At 44.4% G+C, this 19,335-nt stretch overlaps 1 protein-coding gene across 8 annotated transcripts in view; it reads right to left on the bottom strand.

The window, feature by feature from the left end:
- LOC106562734 (proprotein convertase subtilisin/kexin type 6) overlaps positions 1-19,335 on the bottom strand; it is a 101,544-nt gene that overhangs the window by 41,357 nt on the left and 40,852 nt on the right. For all 8 annotated transcript variants that reach the window (XM_045708235.1, XM_045708237.1, XM_045708232.1 and 5 more), the window contains exons 10-11: positions 18,930-19,033; positions 13,931-14,048 (exon numbers count right to left, since the gene is read on the bottom strand). In XM_045708235.1, coding sequence (XP_045564191.1) covers positions 13,931-14,048; positions 18,930-19,033 — 222 coding nt within the window. The remainder of the gene's footprint in view (positions 1-13,930; positions 14,049-18,929; positions 19,034-19,335) is intronic.

Below are 19,335 nucleotides of genomic sequence, written 5' to 3'. Positions count from 1 at the left end.
CGCCGTGTTGTCAGCGAACTTGATAATGGTGTTGGAGTCATGCGTGGCCACACAGTTGTGGGTGAACAGGGAGTACAGGAGGGGACTAAGCACACACCCTTGAGGGGCCCCCGTGTTGAGGGTCAGTGTGGCGGAGGTGTCGTTGCCTACCCTCACCACCTGGGGCCATCCCATCAGGAAGTCCAGGATCCAGCTCCAGAGGAAGGTGTTCAGTCCCAGGTTCCCCAGCTTGGTGAGGAGCTTGGAGGGGGATATGGTTTTCAACGCTGAGTTGTAGTCTGTGAACAGCATTCTCACATAGTTATTTCCCCTCTTGTCCAAGTGGGAGAGAGCAGTGTGAAGTGAGTGAACTAGGACCCAAACCCCCAATTACTCCAACATTGGCTACTTTTATTATTTCACAACATTCCGATCCTTAAGATCGCCAACTAATAAAGGTTTGTGTTGAAGCAATTGAGTGTGAGGGTCTTACTATCGGTACTACAGAACAGAAGGGCACACACACAGCAGTAGCACATGAGTGTGTGGGTTGTGTCGTTTATTGGCAGAGCTGTGATGCGATCAAAGATAGCAGGTGTAGCCAAATGTATTGATGAGGGGGAAAAAATCTCAAACGGAAGCTCAGATGCAAAGATATGATATAATTATTATATATTAATTAGGGCAAATAATTGTATATAAACCAGGAGTGTGTGCTAGCCTTTGAGACACTGATGCTGGTTAAGTCAAACAAAACATGAGTTTTTTCACTTATATTTAAATGCACTTTATTGCACTGTAAAGCAGGGATGGGCTCAATAAACCAGGGTTGGGCTCAGTAAACTGACATTCCAATTCAATAATTGGAAAAAGGGTATCTATTTCAATGAACTGACAAGGAGAAGGTATTTATTTCCAACATTTTTACTTTAAAAAAAAATACAAATCACTTCCTGAATTGACTGACTTCAATTCAAACGGACCCCAACCCTGCTGTGCAAGCATCATGTCCAAATAAATATGCAATATTTTTGCATCTCCTAATAAATGATTTATTTTATAGAATTTTTGTTGGTACTCCTTGTATATAACTTCATTCTTGTGTGTTTTATTTCTGAAGTGTTTAATTTTTCTTATTTAACTCTGCATCTTTGGAAAAGTTTATACAGTTTGACGTTTTATTGTCATGTGCACAAGTACAGTGAAATGCCTTTCTTGCGAGTTCTTTCCCAACAATGCAGTAATCAATATCAGCAGTAAAAATAGTATACTATAAAATAAAGTAAAGTGGAATAAAAACACATAAGAAGAACACGAGGAAGTAAGTATACAGGGTAAGTGCCAGGATCAGCAGCTATATACAATGTCAGTTCCAGGGTCAGTGTCAATACCATATTTACATGGGTCTCCCGGTTACAGGCGGCTGTGACACAGCCTGTAATATTATACACAGCCTGTATATTTACTGGAGTGGTAGGGGTAGTACTGTTTGTATAGGGGTAGGGTGACTAGGCATCAGGATATATGATAAACAGAGTAGCAGCAGCGTATATGATGATTGTATGAGAGTGTGTGTGCATGTGTAGAGTCAGTATGAATGTGTGTGCGTGTTATTTGTGTGTGAGCAAATTAACTCTGTGTTTGTGTGTTACAGCCTGAATTCAAATTTGATGTTTTTATTTCTTCTCACCCATCTACACAATACCCCTTAACGACAAAGTGAAAACATGTTTTTTTTTATTTTAGCAAATTTATTGAAAATGAAACACATAGATATCTCATTTACATAAGTACTCACACCCCTGAGTTAATACATGTCAGAATGACCTGCGACAGCGAATACAGCTGTGAGACTTTCTGGGTACGTTTCTAAGAGCTTTGCACACCTGGATAGTACAATATTTGCACATTATTCTTTTTTAATTCTTCAAGCTCTGTCAAATTGGTTGTTGATCATTGCTAGGCCACCATTTTCAAGTCTTGCCCTAGATTTTCAAGCACTCAAAAGTCAAAACTGTAACTCTGCCTCTCAGGAACATTCACTTTCTTCTTGGTAAGCAACTCAAATCAAATCAAATTTTATTTGTCACATGTGCCGAATACTCCAGTGTGGGATTGGGCCTTGTGTTGTTAAGTTATTGTCTTGCTGAAAGGTGAATTAATATCCCAGTTTCTGGTAGAAAGCAGACTGAACCAGGTTTTCCTCTAGGATTTTGTCTGTGCTTAACTCCATTCCGTTTTATTTTTTATTCTGACAAAAATCCACAATCCTTAACAATTACAGGCATACCCATAACATGATGCAGCCACCACTATGCTTGGAAATATGGGGAGTGGTACTCAGTAATTTGTTGTATTGGATTTGCCCAAAACATAACACTTTGTATTCAGGCCAAAAAGTGAATTGCTTTGCCACATTTTTAGCAGTATTACTTTAGTGCCTTGTTGCAAACAGGATGCATATTTTGGAATAGTTTTATTCTGTACAGGCTTCCTTCATTTCACTCTGTGACACGACTTCCGCCGAAGTCGGTTCCTCTCCTTGTTCAGGCGGCGTTCGGCGGTCGACGTCACCGGTCTTCTAGCCATCGCCGATCCACCTTTCATTTTCCATTTGTTTTGTCTTGTTTTCCCCACACACCTGGTTTTCATTTCCCTCATTACTTGTCGTGTATTTAACCCTCTGTTCCCCCCATGTCTGTGTGTGAAATTGTTTATTGTTGAGGTTGGCACGCTTCCGGCTGGTTTGCGCCGGGTTTGGTTTTATACCTGTGCTTTGTGGCAGCCTGTACTTTGAACTTGGGTTTTTGTACTTTGTGCTGCCTCACTTGTTTGTTGGGCATTTGTTTTGTGACGCGGTTGCGTTCTGTGCAAATGATTGCCTAAGTAAAGTGCTTTGTCCACTCATCTCTGCTCTCCTGCGCCTGACTTCCATGCACCAGCTACACTCACCCCTTGACACTCTGTCATTTGGGTTAGTATTGCCGAGTAACTAAAATGTTGTTGATCCTCAGTTTTCTCCTATCACAGCCATTAAAATATGTAACTGTTTTAAAGTCACCATTGGCATCATGGTGAAATCCCTGAGCATTTTCCTTCCTCTCCGCCAACTGAGTTAGGACGGACGGCTGTATATTTGTAGTGACTGGGTGTATTGATAAAGTGTAATTCCTAACTTCACCATGCTAAAAGGGATATTCAATATCTGATTTTTTTTACTAATCTACCAATAGGTGCCCTTCTTTGCGAGGCATTGGAAAACCTCCCTGGTCTTTGCGGTTGAATCTGTGTTTGAAATTCATTGCTCGACAGAGGGACTTTAGAGATAATTGAACGTGTGGGGTACAAAGATGAGGCAGTCATTCAAAAATCATGTTAAAAACTATTATTGCACACAGAGTGAGTACATGCAACTTATGTGACTTGTTAAGCAAATATTTACTCCTAAACGTCTGTAGGCTTGCCATAACAAAGGGGTTGAATTTGTAAAAATGTCTAAAAACATAATTCCCCTTTGACATTATGGGGTATTGTGTGTAGGCCAGTGAAACATAATCTGTTTTTATTCGCTTTTTGATTTGATCTGAGCTTCATTTTTTCTCTCCATGTTTTTGACAGTGTGCAGGTATATCCTTTCCAGTATCCTGTTTTTGAAACCTAACCACCTGTGACTGACATCATTTTTTAAATAAGGACTATGAAAGAGTGCAGACAGACTCCCATTGTTTCCATTGCATCATCATACCATATGAGATACAGTACATAGAGCACTGTAACGGAAAACTGTCACTTATTAGGTCATTTGAGGCATTATCAACAGTAAAAGACGCTGAAACGTTTTACTGCACCATACTGTAAATCAAAGTTTCCCAAAGTTGGTTCTGTTTTTCAAATGGTATTGTAATTCTACCCCACAGAATACAGTACCGTAGTGTATATTTTGAGTGCCAAAAACCATTTTGTCCACTAGTGGGTGCACAGTATTGTTATTTCTTGCTCATTAACATATTGTGAAGCATACCTTGTAAGAGGCTATAATTGTTGCACCCATGAGCGGGAATGCTGTACCAATTTTACTCCTATGTGGTTAAAGTGCCCCATCAATTAAACATTTATAGGGAACAGATTGGACTGGCAGAAAGTCTTAAACCTTAAATGGTTCATTTTGCCATGTCCTTTTGGTCTGTTTTGCTCTGTAGTTGCTGCCAGTTTGGAAGCTTTTGTTAAGGCCTCTAGAAGTGCAAGTGATATAAAACACAACATATTCATTGATACTGTTTGCTGTAATGTGGAAACACTTAGCAGCCAAACTGCTTGCACTAATCCCACAGTAAAATACTGTAAAATACAAACCCATCCCCTCATTTCATTTCATTCATTCATGTATTCATTCCGATTACAGTAACATTTACTTTTTTACAGCATAATAAAGTAAATGTTACAGTATTGTACTGTGTGTCATTACACAGTACTTGCATTGATACCATATTGATATTACAGCAGGTGTACTGTACTATGAAATACAGAATGTTACTGACCACCGAGCTGCTTGTAAGCTACTGTCAAATTCATGGTAACCCCCTTACAGTGAGCATTATAAAGCTGTCAAATTCACGGTAACCCCCTTACAGTGAGCATTATAAAGCTGTCAAATTCACGGTAACCCCCTTACAGTGAGCATTATAAAGCTGTCAAATTCATGGTAACCCCCTTACAGTGAGCATTATAAAGCTGTCAAATTCATGGTAACCCCCTTACAGTGAGCATTATAAAGCTGTCAAATTCATGGTAACCCCCTTACAGTGAGCATTATAAAGCTGTCAAATTCATGGTAACCCCCTTACAGTGAGCATTATAAAGCTGTCAAATTCATGGTAACCCCCTTACAGTGAGCATTATAAAGCTGTCAAATTCATGGTAACCCCCTTACAGTGAGCATTATAAAGCTGTCAAATTCACGGTAACCCCCTTACAGTGAGCATTATAAAGCTGTCAAATTCATGGTAACCCCCTTACGGTGAGCATTATAAAGCTGTCAAATTCATGGTAACCCCCTTACAGTGAGCATTATAAAGCTGTCAAATTCATGGTAACCCCCTTACGGTGAGCATTATAAAGCTGTCAAATTCATGGTAACCCCCTTACAGTGAGCATTATAAAGCTGTCAAATTCATGGTAACCCCCTTACAGTGAGCATTATAAAGCTGTCAAATTCATGGTAACCCCCTTACGGTGAGCATTATAAAGCTGTCAAATTCATGGTAACCCCCTTACAGTGAGCATTATAAAGCTGTCAAATTCATGGTAACCCCCTTACAGTGAGCATTATAAAGCTGTCAAATTCATGGTAACCCCCTTACAGTGAGCATTATAAAGCTGTAAATGCATGTTCAGGTTTTCTCGTTTTCCCCACTGATCTTCTCTCACAGCCTCTGGTGGGCACTTATTCAAATCAAATGTATTGGTCACATACACATGGTTAGCAGATGTTATTGCGAGTGTAGTGAAATGCTTGTGCTTTTAGTCTCCGACAGTGCAGTAAGCAATAACAAGTAATAGGAAGGAATAAGAATATATAAATATAGGGATGAGCAATGTTCAAAGCAAGTTGCTAGCAAAAAACTGTTCTGCAACAAAATGCCAAAGGCTTATTCATGTGTTTTCATAGGCAACACATAATAACAGTTATATTTCCACTGATCTACGAACACATCAGTTTAAAGACATTGAATCACAGTTGCTTTGTTTACGACCCACAGATGGCAAGTCAATAACACTGATTTGGACGACACAGAACTATGTACCCATCCAAAACTTGTAATCCCCCCCATCCAGATGCACACACACACAGGCACGCACACACGCACACACAGGCACACACAGACATAGGCACAGGCACAGGCACAGACATGCACACACAGACACAGGCACAGGCACGCACACACACACACACACACACACACACACACACACACACACACACACACACACACACACACACACACACACACACACACACACACACACACACACACACACACACACACACACACACAGGGACACACACACAGGGACGCACACACAGGGACGCACACACGCACACACAGACATAGGCACAGGCACAGGCACAGACATGCCCACACGCACACACAGACACAGGCACACACACAGGCACAGGCACAGACACAGACACAGGCACACGCACACACACACACACACACACACACACACACACACACACACACACACACACACACACACACACACACACACACACACACACACACACACACACACACACACACACAGGCACAGACAGACACACACAGACACACAGCAGAGATATAGTCATGTGAATGTTCATCTCTCTCATGAAACCTGACAGGATATTTTCCACTGCTCTATTGGACGGAGGTGGATCAGCATTCAATTGGCTCAGCCTCCAGGCTAATGAGACTCCAACTGAAGACCAACAGGCCTGTGTGTGTGAGTGTGTGCGTGCGTGCGTGCATTTGTGTGTGTGGGTGAGTAAGTGAGAGAGTCTGTGTGTGTGTGTGTGAGAGAGAGCGAGAGAGAAGAAGAGAGAGACAGCGAGTGTGTGTTTGCATGCATGTGTGTGTGACATGTCACACTGAAGGACAGATTGTCACCAATCAATAATCAAAGCAGAGTGTCACGTTGCAAACAGCAGTCCACAATGCCCTCCAGTGCTGCTATACTTGACTGTGGCTACATCCCAAATGGGTCAAACGTAGTGCACTATCTAGTGAATAGGCTGCCATTTGGGACGCACACTGTGTTAAGAATCTGTGGCAGGAACACAGTCTTTGATGGACGTGCTACTGTACATAATCAAATCCTTATTCCTCACTAGACATTTGACTTCTATTATCAGGAGGCTCCAGATCCTATCCAAGGGAGTCATATGAGGTGATGACATTTGGACCGCTGACAGGCAGTCAGGGTAGTAGTACAGTAAATCATGGAAGATCTAAGTTGATTTTGGTTTAGCAGACTGACACGCACACGTGCACAGAATACCCTATTCATATTGAGTGAGATGTTTTTTAGAGAGCGAGTATTCAGAGACCTTTGTTAGGGGTGAGCTGAGGATATCTCGTTATCTCCAGGAACAGGGTTGGAGTTAAAACATACAGGACGGTAACTCTCCAGGAACAGGGTTGGAGTTAAAACATACAGGACGGTATCTCTCCAGGAACAGGGTTGGAGTTAAAACATACAGGACGGTAACTCTCCAGGAACAGGGTTGGAGTTAAAACATACAGGACGGTAACTCTCCAGGAACAGGGTTGGAGTTAAAACATACAGGACGGTATCTCTCCAGGAACAGGGTTGGAGTTAAAACATACAGGACGGTATCTCTCCAGGAACAGGGTTGGAGTTAAAACATACAGGACGGTAACTCTCCAGGAACAGGGTTGGAGTTAAAACATACAGGACAGTAACTCTCCAGGAACAGGGTTGGAGTTAAAACATACAGGACGGTATCTCTCCAGGAACAGGGTTGGAGTTAAAACATACAGGACGGTATCTCTCCAGGAACAGGGTTGGAGTTAAAACATACAGGACGGTATCTCTCCAGGAACAGGGTTGGTGACCCCTGCCCTAGGGCCTATAGGCACTTGTGTAGATCTGAAAGGATCTGATACGTGTAAATACTTCATGTGGTCAGTAACAATTCCTGGCAATACGTATGAACATTATGGTAATAGCTCCAACTTATACTAATATTTTTCCATTAGCTTTTTCGACAATGTTTCTAGATCTACATGTGCCAAGGGAGTAAAGGCGTCAACATGCTTCCGTTCGGCTAGGCGTACCGAACGAGTGTGCTCCCATACTCCTTTAAAACACCTTCACTTGAAAAACGAGTACTAGCAATAATATGGTTTGTCCACCTCAAAATAGTCAGAATTATTCTAAGATAATTCAAGAAATCTGTCATAAATTTTGCCAAAGAGATCTTAGTTGTGCAATTTTACATATAACTAAGATGTTAGCATGAAAACGATTTGTCTCTTGTTGAAGAATCCCTACTAAAAGCATCTCAAGTATTGCATTTCAATTTAAGAATAACTTTCTGTGAAAGCTTCTATTGAAATGTGAAGATAATACATTAAAGCCTTTCAAAAATGATTTTCTAAACAAGAAGATTGCCTTGAGCATCCTTGAGAAAAAAGTAAGCTCTGAACCTATTCAATGTGTTTCCGTTGCAAAGTGGTGAATGTTTTAAAAAAATATATGGTTTCCTCGAAACAAAGTAATGTTTTCTCTTTCCTTCCTGTTTTTCTGTGAAGGACTGAGTCAGAAGCAGTATCACTGTTATGCAAGCCTGGGGCCACTCACAAACCAAAGACAACCAGACATGTGAAACATACAGTGAGGGAAAAAAGTATTTGATCCCCTGCTGATTTTGTACGTTTGCCCACTGACAAAGAAATGATCGGTCTATAATTTTAATGGTAGGTTTATTTGAACAGTGAGAGACAGAATAACAACAAAATATTTATAAAAAAACGCATGTCAAAAATGTTATAAATTGATTTGGATTTTAATGAGGGCAATAAGTATTTGACCCCTCTGCAAAACATGACTTAGTACTTGGTGGCAAAACCCTTGTTGGCAATCACAGAGGTCAGACGTTTCTTGTAGTTGGCCACCAGGTTTGCACACATCTCAGGAGGGATTTTGTCCCACTCCTCTTTGCAGATCTTCTCCAAGTCATTAAGGTTTCGAGGCTGATGTTTGGCAACTCGAACCTTCAGCTCCCTCCACAGATTTTCTATGGGATTAAGGTCTGAAGACTGGCTAGGCCACTCCAGGACCTTAATGTGCTTCTTCTTGAGCCACTCCTTTGTTGCCTTGGCCGTGTGTTTTGGGTCATTGTCATGCTGGAATACCCATCCACGACCCATTTTCAATGCCCTGGCTGAGGGAAGGAGGTTCTCACCCAAGATTTGACTGTCCATGGCCCCGTCCATTGTCCCTTTGATGTGGTGAAGCTGTCCTGTCCCCTTAGCAGAAAAACACCCCCAAAGCATAATGTTTCCACCTCCATGTTTGACGGTGGGGATGGTGTTCTTGGGGTCATAGGCAGCATTCCTCCTCCTCCAAACACGGCGAGTTGAGTTGATGCCAAAGAGCTCCATTTTGATCTCATCTGACCACAACACTTTCACCCAGTTGTCCTCTGAATCATTCAGATGTTCATTGGCAAACTTCAGACGGGCATGTATATGTGCTTTCTTGAGCAGGGGGACCTTGCGGGCGTTGCAGGATTTCAGTCCTTCACGGCGTAGTGTGTTACCAATTGTTTTCTTGGTGACTATGGTCCCAGCTGCCTTGAGATTATTGACAAGATTCTCCCGTGTAGTTCTGGGCTGATTCCTCACCGTTCTCATGATCATTGCAACTCCACGAGGTGAGATCTTGCATGGAGCCACAGGCCGAGGGAGATTGACAGTTCTTTTGTGTTTCTTCCATTTGTGAATAATCGCACCAACTGTTTTCACCTTCTCACCAAGCTGCTTGGCGATGGTCTTGTAGCCCATTCCAGCCTTGTGTAGGTCTACAATCTTGTCCCTGACATCCTTGGAGAGCTCTTTGGTCTTGGCCATTGTGGAGAGTTTGGAATCTGATTGATTGTTTGCTTCTGTGGACAGGTGTCTTTTATACAGGTAACAAACTGAGATTAGGAGCACTCCCTTTAAGAGTGTGCTCCTAATCTCAGCTCGTTACCTGTATAAAAGACACCTGGGAGACAGAAATCTTTCTGAGTGAGAGGGGGTCAAATACTTATTTCCCTCATTAAAATGCAAATCAATTTATAAAATTTTTGACATGCATTTTTCTGGACTTTTTTGTTGTTATTATAGACTGATTATAGACTGATCATTTCTTTGTCAGTGGGCAAACGTACAAAATCAGCAGGGGATCAAATACTTTTTTCCCTCACTGTACTGCTACCCTAAAAGCTACCCTTTTCTGAAACGACTGTATTAGACAAATTTCGACTGTATTATAGACTGCACGGGGTGTTAGAGGAGAGTTGTGTTACTAAGGGAACTACACGGGCAGTGACAGAATGAATAGAAAGCAGCCAATATGAAATTGAATTACCGTCACATATCATTGGCTAACTGACTTCCTACAAAAGTGCTACCTGGAACCTAAAAGGGTTCTTCGGCTGTCCCCATAGGAGAACTCTTTAAAGAACCATTTTTGGTTCCAGGTAGAACACTTTTGGGTTCCAGGTAGAACCCTTTCCACAGAGAGTTCTACCTGAAACCCAAAAGGGTTCTACCATAAACCAAAAAGGGTTCTCATATGGCAACAGCCAAAGCACCATTTTGGAACCTTTTTTACTAAGAGTGTAGGACAGACCATAAAAGCACATCCCACTGGGCACAGAGGTCAATTCAACGTCTATTCCACATTGGTTCAACTTAATTCCATTGAAATGATGCGGAAAAAACGTTGATTCAACCAGTGTGTGATTGTCACGTCCTGACCAGTAAAAGGGGTTATTTGTTATAGTAGTTTGGTCAGGGCGTGGCAGGGGGGTGTTTGTTTTGTGTGTTTGGGGTTTTGATGTATGTTCTATATTTAATATTTCTATGTTCATTCTATGTTCCCTATCTAGTTTTTGTATTTCTGTGTTTTGGCCTGGTATGGCTCTCAATCAGGGACAGCTGTACTTCGTTGTCGCTGATTGGGAGCCATACTTAGGTAGCCCTTTTTCCACCTGTCTTTTGTGGGAAGTTGATTTTGCATAGCTGTGAGGAGCCTGCAATACTGTTCGTTCATTGTGTTTTGTTTATTGTTTTGCTGGTTCACGTTAATTAAAATATGATGAACCCAACCCAAGCTGCGCCTTGGTCTACTCCTTCAGACGGACGTTACAGTGACCAGCGAGAAAGCACTGATCATTTCTTTACATTCCAGTGAAGAGGCAACTCCGGGATGCTGGCCTTCTAGGCAGAGTTGCAAAGAAAAAGCCATTTCTCAGACTGACCAATAAAAAGAAAAGATTAAAATGGGCAAAAGAACACAGAGGAACTCTGCCTAGAAGGCCAGCATCCCGGAGTCACCTCTTCACTGTTGACGTTGAGACTGGTGTTTTGCGGGTAGTACTTAATGAAGCTGCCAGTTGAGGACTTGTGAGGCGTCTGTTTCTCAAACTAGACACTCTAATGTACTTGTCCTCTTGCTCAGTTGTGCACCGGGGCCTCCCACTCAGATCTCGTACACAGTGTTGTACGAGATCTTCAGTTTCTTGACAATTTCTCGCATGGAATAGCCTTCATTTCTCAGAACAAGAATAGACTGACGAGTTTCAGAATAAAGTTTATTTGTTTCTGAACATTTTGAGCCTGTAATCGAACCCACAAATGCTGATGCTCCAGATACTCAACTAGTCTAAAGAAGGCCAGTTATATTGCTTCTTTAATCAGAACAACAGTTTTCAGCTGTGCTAACATAATTGCAAAAGGCTTTTCTAATGATCAATTAGCCTTTTAAATTATAAACTTGGATTAGCTAACACAACGTGTCATTGGAACACAGGAGTGGTGGTTGCTGTTAATGGGCCTCTGTACGCCTGTGTAGATATTCCATTTAAAGAATCAGCTGTTTCCAGCTACAATAGTCATTTACAACATTAACAATGTCTACACTGTATTTCCGCTAAATTTGATGTTATTTTAATGGACAAAAAAATGTGCTTTTCTTTCAAAAACAAGGACATTTCTAATTGACCCCAAACTTCTGAATTGTAGTGTACATTTAGTTACATTAAACTGGTTAAAATAGCAGGGGTTCACATGTCTGCATATTTTTGCTCTGCAAATACACAGATCACCATTTTGTGTAGCTAATTGTAGTTCTTGCTTTACACATTTGCTTTTCTCACCCACACGCAACCAACCAGGGATCTGTATAGGTTTTGTGTGGCAGGAATAAGTTGAGAGGTTCTGGCCCATGGACAAACACACACAGGCACTCACACATACACACAAGTCATCCTCCCCTCTCATCCCTGTGCATCTCCGGAGCAACATCTAAGATTTATGAGAAACTATTCTCTGTTCAAATGGAACACTAGCACCACAACTGCAGTACCAGAACATAGTGACACACATAGCAGCATGCTCCCCTGTGCACCCGTAAAAAGTGTCCCCCAGTTTGTGCCAGGCACAACGGCACAATGGTGATGATAGCTAACATGACTCAGCTCGGTCCATTGTCAAACTTGGCAGAGAAGGAGTCAATCCTATGATAAGGGAATGGAAAGAAGCACACAGCGTTTGATATTTCCCCTCTTTTTGAGCGTTTTTGGCAGTATAAAAACCAGTGGTCTTTGAAATGAACCATTAAAGGGGCAATCAGCAGTAGAAACTAACAATATTTCTGGGAAAAAAAGCTGAGAGATGGGGCTGGAGAGTTGTAATGAATTAAAATCATAAACAGAGCTATGGATGCAAGGACTGACCCTCCATGATACCCACATTATAGTTTTAACCATGTTTTAAGGCTATATAGTGTTTGTTTACATTTACATTGTTGACAAACATTGGAGTAAAACAAGCTTATATTTTGGGTTCTGATGGGGTACAACAGTTGATCTAAGCTCATGAGGTATTTATATGTTATATTTTTCAAGAATCAATGGGTATCAGTCCAAAAATGGATGTAGCAACTGCTGATTGCCCCTTTAAATGTAAAGTGGCTCCCTATGTGTCCATGACTACCTTCTGAGTGGGTTTTTGGCCGGAAGGTGTGCCAATTTTCGCTTCTTATTCTCTGGCTGTTTTGGAATGGAATGACATCTTCACATCGTTACATAAACAAACAACCGCCATTTTGTTTCTCTCAAGTCAAGTGGATGGCAGCCAGGCAGTCACTGACCCTAGATGGATCCAGTTTTATCTCCTATAGGGAATAGGGCTCAAAAGTAGTGCACTATATAGAGAATAAGGATTAAATGTAATGTACTTTAAAGGGATGAAACGCAATGCACTATATAGAGAATAGGGCTCAAAAGCAGTGCACACACACACACACACACACACACACACACACACACACACACACACACACACACACACACACACACACACACACACACACACACACACACACACACACACACACACACACACACACCTCACAATCCCCTGGATCCACTCTGATGATTTCCACCCCACAGAAAATATAAAGAGTGTTTTGCAACTAACTGAAGGTTAGGGTGTAGACAAGTTCATCCGGCGTTAAACGACTCTGTTTTTATTATCTTATAATATATAATAATAGTCAGTGCCTCTATGTGCTTCATAAACACCTAGACGCTACGCATCTTCAACAGCCTGCTATGAGCTCATCATGCGTAGACATGCTCCAATTACTGACAATATCCTCCTGATGAAAATAAACGGATTTAATTACAAAGCATTATAATCATCAGATCCCTGTTTTCACATATTACAGTTTATAACAGCTAGAATATAACACTAGTGGTTATGTGAGGGAGGAGGACGTGTGTATGTATGTATGTATGTATGTATGTATGTATGTATGTATGTATGTATGTATGTATGTATGTATGTATGTATGTATGTATGTATGTATGTATGTATGTATGTGTGTGTCTGAATGTGTATGTGTTTATGTGTGCATGTGTGTGTGTGCGTGTGTGTGCGTGTGTGTGTGTGTGTGTGTGTGTGTGTGTGTGTGTGTGTGTGTGTGTCCAGTAGAACAAGGAATTGTTTGAGCTCTATTCATTACAGTTCTATCTGAAACATTCTGAATGCTTCACCAAATATACCACAGCCCTCCTGAATGGGTATTTGAATGTTTTTAAATGTTTTGTGAACGTTACAGGTTGTCTTGGCACAAAGGGAACCACATAACCGGTAGGGCGCTGCTTCCTCACCTGGTACGTCGTTCAGACATCCTAGTACAGGTGTGCTGGGTAGGAACACTCCTCCACTTCTTAGCCTCCACCACCATACCCTCCGCATCCACCAGCCCAAAGCCATACAGGTGGCTCACTAAGAGAGAGGCAGGGGTGGAGCGAGAGAGAGAGGGAGTGAGAGAGAGAGATGAGGAGTTAGACCTGTGTCTAAATGGATGAGTGAAGCTTCTAAAGAGAAAGCTGCCCTAAATTATTACTTTCCATCTTTCTTTTTTCCTTTCTTTAATTTCGGGGGTGGGCAGGGGGGGAAGCATATCCTGAACTGGTGTAACTACTACACAGCTGATGATGGATTTATAAGAAACAGTTCAAATGTTACACTTTCCTCTACAGGTGAAGTGATAAGAGAGGTACCAGCCCTAATCAAACACACACACCCACTCAGCCCTACCTAAAAAAACTGACCAAGACTGGGCATCTATAAGGTCTTATTTCTGCATACATTTAAGCAATGAGATATATATATATATATATATATATATATATATATATATGATCAGATACACAAAACTAGTCAAAAGTTTGTGAGCCGAAGGCGAGCAATTACTTGGAAATCATAAACCAACACAAGTGCTGGAACAGAACAACTATGTGCAATGCTGGGGGATCTCTGAATGCTGGGGGATCTCTGAATGCTGGGGGATCTCTGAATGCTGGGGGATCTCTGAATGCTGGGGGATCTCTGAATGCTGGGGGATCTCTGAATGCTGGGGGATCTCTGAATGCTGGGGGATCTCTGAATGCTGGGGGATCTCTGAATGCTGGGGGATCTCTGAATGCTGGGGGATCTCTGAATGCTGGGGGATCTCTGAATGCTGGGGGATCTCTGAATGCTGGGGGATCTCTGAATGCTGGGGGATCTCTGAATGCTGGCGGATCTCTGAATGCTGGGGGATCTCTGAATGCTGGGGGATCTCTGAATGCTGGGGGATCTCTGAATGCTGGGGGATCTCTGAATGCTGGGGGATCTCTGAATGCTGGGGGATCTCTGAATGCTGGGGGATCTCTGAATGCTGGGGGATCTCTGAATGCTGGGGGATCTCTGAATGCTGGGGGATCTCTGAATGCTGGGGATCTCTGAATGCTGGGGGATCTCTGAATGCTGGGGGATCTCTGAATGCTGGGGGATCTCTGAATGCTGGGGGATCTCTGAATGCTGAGGGATCTCTGAATGCTGGGGGATCTCTGAATGCTGGGGGATCTCTGAATGCTGGGGGATCTCTGAATGCTGGGGGATCTCTGAATGCTGGGGGATCTCTGAATGCTGGGGGATCTCTGAATGCTGGGGGATCTCTGAATGCTGGGGGGATCTCTGAATGCTGGGGATCTCTGAATGCTGGGGGATCTCTGAATGCTGGGGGATCTCTGAATGCTGGGGGATCTCTGAATGCTGGGGGATCTCTGAATGCTGGGGGATCTCTGAATGCTGGGGGATCTCTGAATGCTGGGGGATCTCTGAATGCTGGGGGATCTCTGAATGCTGGGGGATCTCTGAATGCTGGGGGATCTCTGAATGCTGGGGGATCTCTGAATGCTGGGGGATCTCTGAATGCTGGGGGATCTCTGAATGCTGGGGGATCTCTGAATGCTGGGGGATCTCTGAATGCTGGGGGATCTCTGAATGCTGGGGGATCTCTGAATGCTGGGGGATCTCTGAATGCTGGCGGATCTCTGAATGCTGGGGGATCTCTGAATGCTGAGGGATCTCTGAATGCTGAGGGATCTCTGAATGCTGGGGGATCTCTGAATGCTGAGGGATCTCTGAATGCTGGCGGATCTCTGAATGCTGGGGGATCTCTGAATGCTGGGGGATCTCTGAATGCTGGGGGATCTCTGAATGCTGGGGGATCTCTGAATGCTGGGGGATCTCTGAATGCTGGCGGATCTCTGAATGCTGGGGGATCTCTGAATGCTGAGGGATCTTTGAATGCTGGCGGATCTCTGAATGCTGGGGGATCTCTGAATGCTGGCGGATCTCTGAATGCTGGCGGATCTCTGAGTGCTGGGGGATCTCTGAATGCTGGGGGATCTCTGAATGCTGGCGGATCTCTGAATGCTGGGGGATCTCTGAATGCTGGGGGATGTCTGAATGCTGGGGGATGTCTGAATGCTGAGGGATCTCTGAATGCTGGGGGATGTCTGAATGCTGGGGGATCTCTGAATGCTGGGGGATGTCTGAATGCTGAGGGATCTCTGAATGCTGGGGGATGTCTGAATGCTGAGGGATCTCTGAATGCTGGCGGATCTCTGAATGCTGGGGGATCTCTGAATGCTGGGGGATCTCTGAATGCTGGGGGATCTCTGAATGCTGGGGGATCTCTGAATGCTGGGGGATGTCTGAATGCTGAGGGATCTCTGAATGCTGGCGGATCTCTGAATGCTGGGGGATCTCTGAATGCTGGCGGATCTCTGAATGCTGGGGGATCTCTGAATGCTGGGGGATGTCTGAATGCTGAGGGATCTCTGAATGCTGGCGGATCTCTGAATGCTGGGGGATCTCTGAATGCTGGGGGATGTCTGAATGCTGGGGGATCTCTGAATGCTGGCGGATCTCTGAATGCTGGGGGATCTCTGAATGCTGGGGAATGTCTGAATGCTGAGGGATCTCTGAATGCTGGGGGATGTCTGAATGCTGAGGGATCTCTGAATGCTGGCGGATCTCTGAATGCTGGGGGATGTCTGAATGCTGAGGGATCTCTGAATGCTGGCGGATCTCTGAATGCTGGGGGATCTCTGAATGCTGGGGGATCTCTGAATGCTGGGGGATCTCTGAATGCTGGGGGATCTCTGAATGCTGGGGGATCTCTGAATGCTGGCGGATCTCTGAATGCTGGGGGATGTCTGAATGCTGAGGGATCTCTGAATGCTGGCGGATCTCTGAATGCTGAGGGATCTCTGAATGCTGGGGGATCTCTGAATGCTGGGGGATCTCTGAATGCTGGGGGATCTCTGAATGCTGGCGGATCTCTGAATGCTGGGGGATCTCTGAATGCTGGCGGATCTCTGAATGCTGAGGGATCTCTGAATGCTGGGGGATCTCTGAATGCTGAGGGATCTTTGAATGCTGGCGGATCTCTGAATGCTGGGGGATCTCTGAATGCTGGGGGATCTCTGAATGCTGGTGGATCTCTGAATGCTGGGGGATCTCTGAATGCTGGGGGATGTCTGAATGCTGAGGGATCTCTGAATGCTGGCGGATCTCTGAATGCTGGGGGATCTCTGAATGCTGGGGGATCTCTGAATGCTGGGGGATCTCTGAATGCTGGGGGATGTCTGAATGCTGAGGGATCTCTGAATGCTGGGGGATCTCTGAATGCTGGCGGATCTCTGAATGCTGGGGGATGTCTGAATGCTGGGGGATGTCTGAATGCTGAGGGATCTCTGAATGCTGGCGGATCTCTGAATGCTGAGGGATCTCTGAATGCTGAGGGATGTCTGAATGCTGGGGGATCTCTGAATGCTGGCGGATCTCTGAATGCTGGGGGATCTCTGAATGCTGGGGGATGTCTGAATGCTGAGGGATCTCTGAATGCTGGCGGATCTCTGAATGCTGGGGGATCTCTGAATGCTGAGGGATGTCTGAATGCTGGGGGATCTCTGAATGCTGGCGGATCTCTGAATGCTGGGGGATCTCTGAATGCTGGGGGATCTCTGAATGCTGGGGGATGTCTGAATGCTGAGGGATCTCTGAATGCTGGCGGATCTCTGAATGCTGGGGGATCTCTGAATGCTGCGGGATGTCTGAATGCTGGGGGATGTCTGAATGCTGAGGGATCTCTGAATGCTGGCGGATCTCTGAATGCTGAGGGATCTCTGAATGCTGAGGGATGTCTGAATGCTGGGGGATCTCTGAATGCTGGCGGATCTCTGAATCCTGGGGATCTCTGAATGCTGGGGGATGTCTGAATGCTGAGGGATCTCTGAATGCTGGCGGATCTCTGAATGCTGGGGGATCTCTGAATGCTGAGGGATGTCTGAATGCTGGGGGATCTCTGAATGCTGGCGGATCTCTGAATGCTGGGGGATCTCTGAATGCTGGGGAATGTCTGAATGCTGAGGGATCTCTGAATGCTGGGGGATGTCTGAATGCTGAGGGATCTCTGAATGCTGGCGGATCTCTGAATGCTGGGGGATGTCTGAATGCTGAGGGATCTCTGAATGCTGGCGGATCTCTGAATGTCTGGGGGATCTCTGAATGCTGGGGGATCTCTGAATGCTGAGGGATCTCTGAATGCTGGGGGATCTCTGAATGCTGGGGGATCTCTGAATGCTGGGGGATCTCTGAATGCTGGCGGATCTCTGAATGCTGGGGGATCTCTGAATGCTGGCGGATCTCTGAATGCTGAGGGATCTCTGAATGCTGAGGGATCTCTGAATGCTGAGGGATGTCTGAATGCTGGGGGATCTCTGAATGCTGGCGGATCTCTGAATGCTGGGGGATCTCTGAATGCTGGGGGATGTCTGAATGCTGAGGGATCTCTGAATGCTGGCGGATCTCTGAATGCTGGGGGATCTCTGAATGCTGAGGGATGTCTGAATGCTGGGGGATCTCTGAATGCTGGCGGATCTCTGAATGCTGGGGGATCTCTGAATGCTGGGGGATGTCTGAATGCTGAGGGATCTCTGAATGCTGGCGGATCTCTGAATGCTGGGGGATGTCTGAATGCTGAGGGATCTCTGAATGCTGGCGGATCTCTGAATGCTGGGGGATCTCTGAATGCTGGGGGATCTCTGAATGCTGAGGGATCTCTGAATGCTGGGGGATCTCTGAATGCTGGCGGATCTCTGAATGCTGGGGGATCTCTGAATGCTGAGGGATCTCTGAAGGACCAGGTTAACGAACACTGCCATACAGTATATGACAGTGAAGGCTGGTGGAGGAAAAATGCCTGTCCTCCCCATCTCTCCCTCCACCAGCCTCCACTGGTACAGGAGGAGTCCATTGTACTGTAGCTACCTCTGTGTCCGGCTGCGTTGGTCTTCCAGTCATTGGCCTTCAGGTGGACAGGCCTGGACGTCTTGACCAGCAGGTGCTGGATATCTCTCCAGCTGACCAATGGGCTGGAACAACATAAATAAATATGTTACTGCGTGCCCTGATGAACACGACCCAATACTTAACGTTTTCTTGACTTAGCTTGTGGTTTGTGCCCAGGTCTTAAGAAAATCACAAAGAAGGCAGTAAGAAATGACAGCTGTTTACCCAGATTTTTTTCTTATACAGTATGGCCAAAAGTAGAAAACTATAGAAATAAGTCAAAATATATTTGCACAAGTCATGTCCCTAACAATTCACTCACAAATAGTTTGATGTTTTACTTAATTTAAATAATTTAGAAGATCAATTCGCTCATTAAAATCTG

This window comes from Salmo salar, chromosome ssa26 (assembly GCF_905237065.1).
Source record: "Salmo salar chromosome ssa26, Ssal_v3.1, whole genome shotgun sequence".
In the NCBI taxonomy this organism is placed as follows: Eukaryota; Metazoa; Chordata; class Actinopteri; order Salmoniformes; family Salmonidae; genus Salmo; species Salmo salar.
This window is presented reverse-complemented; position numbering and strand designations above follow the sequence as displayed.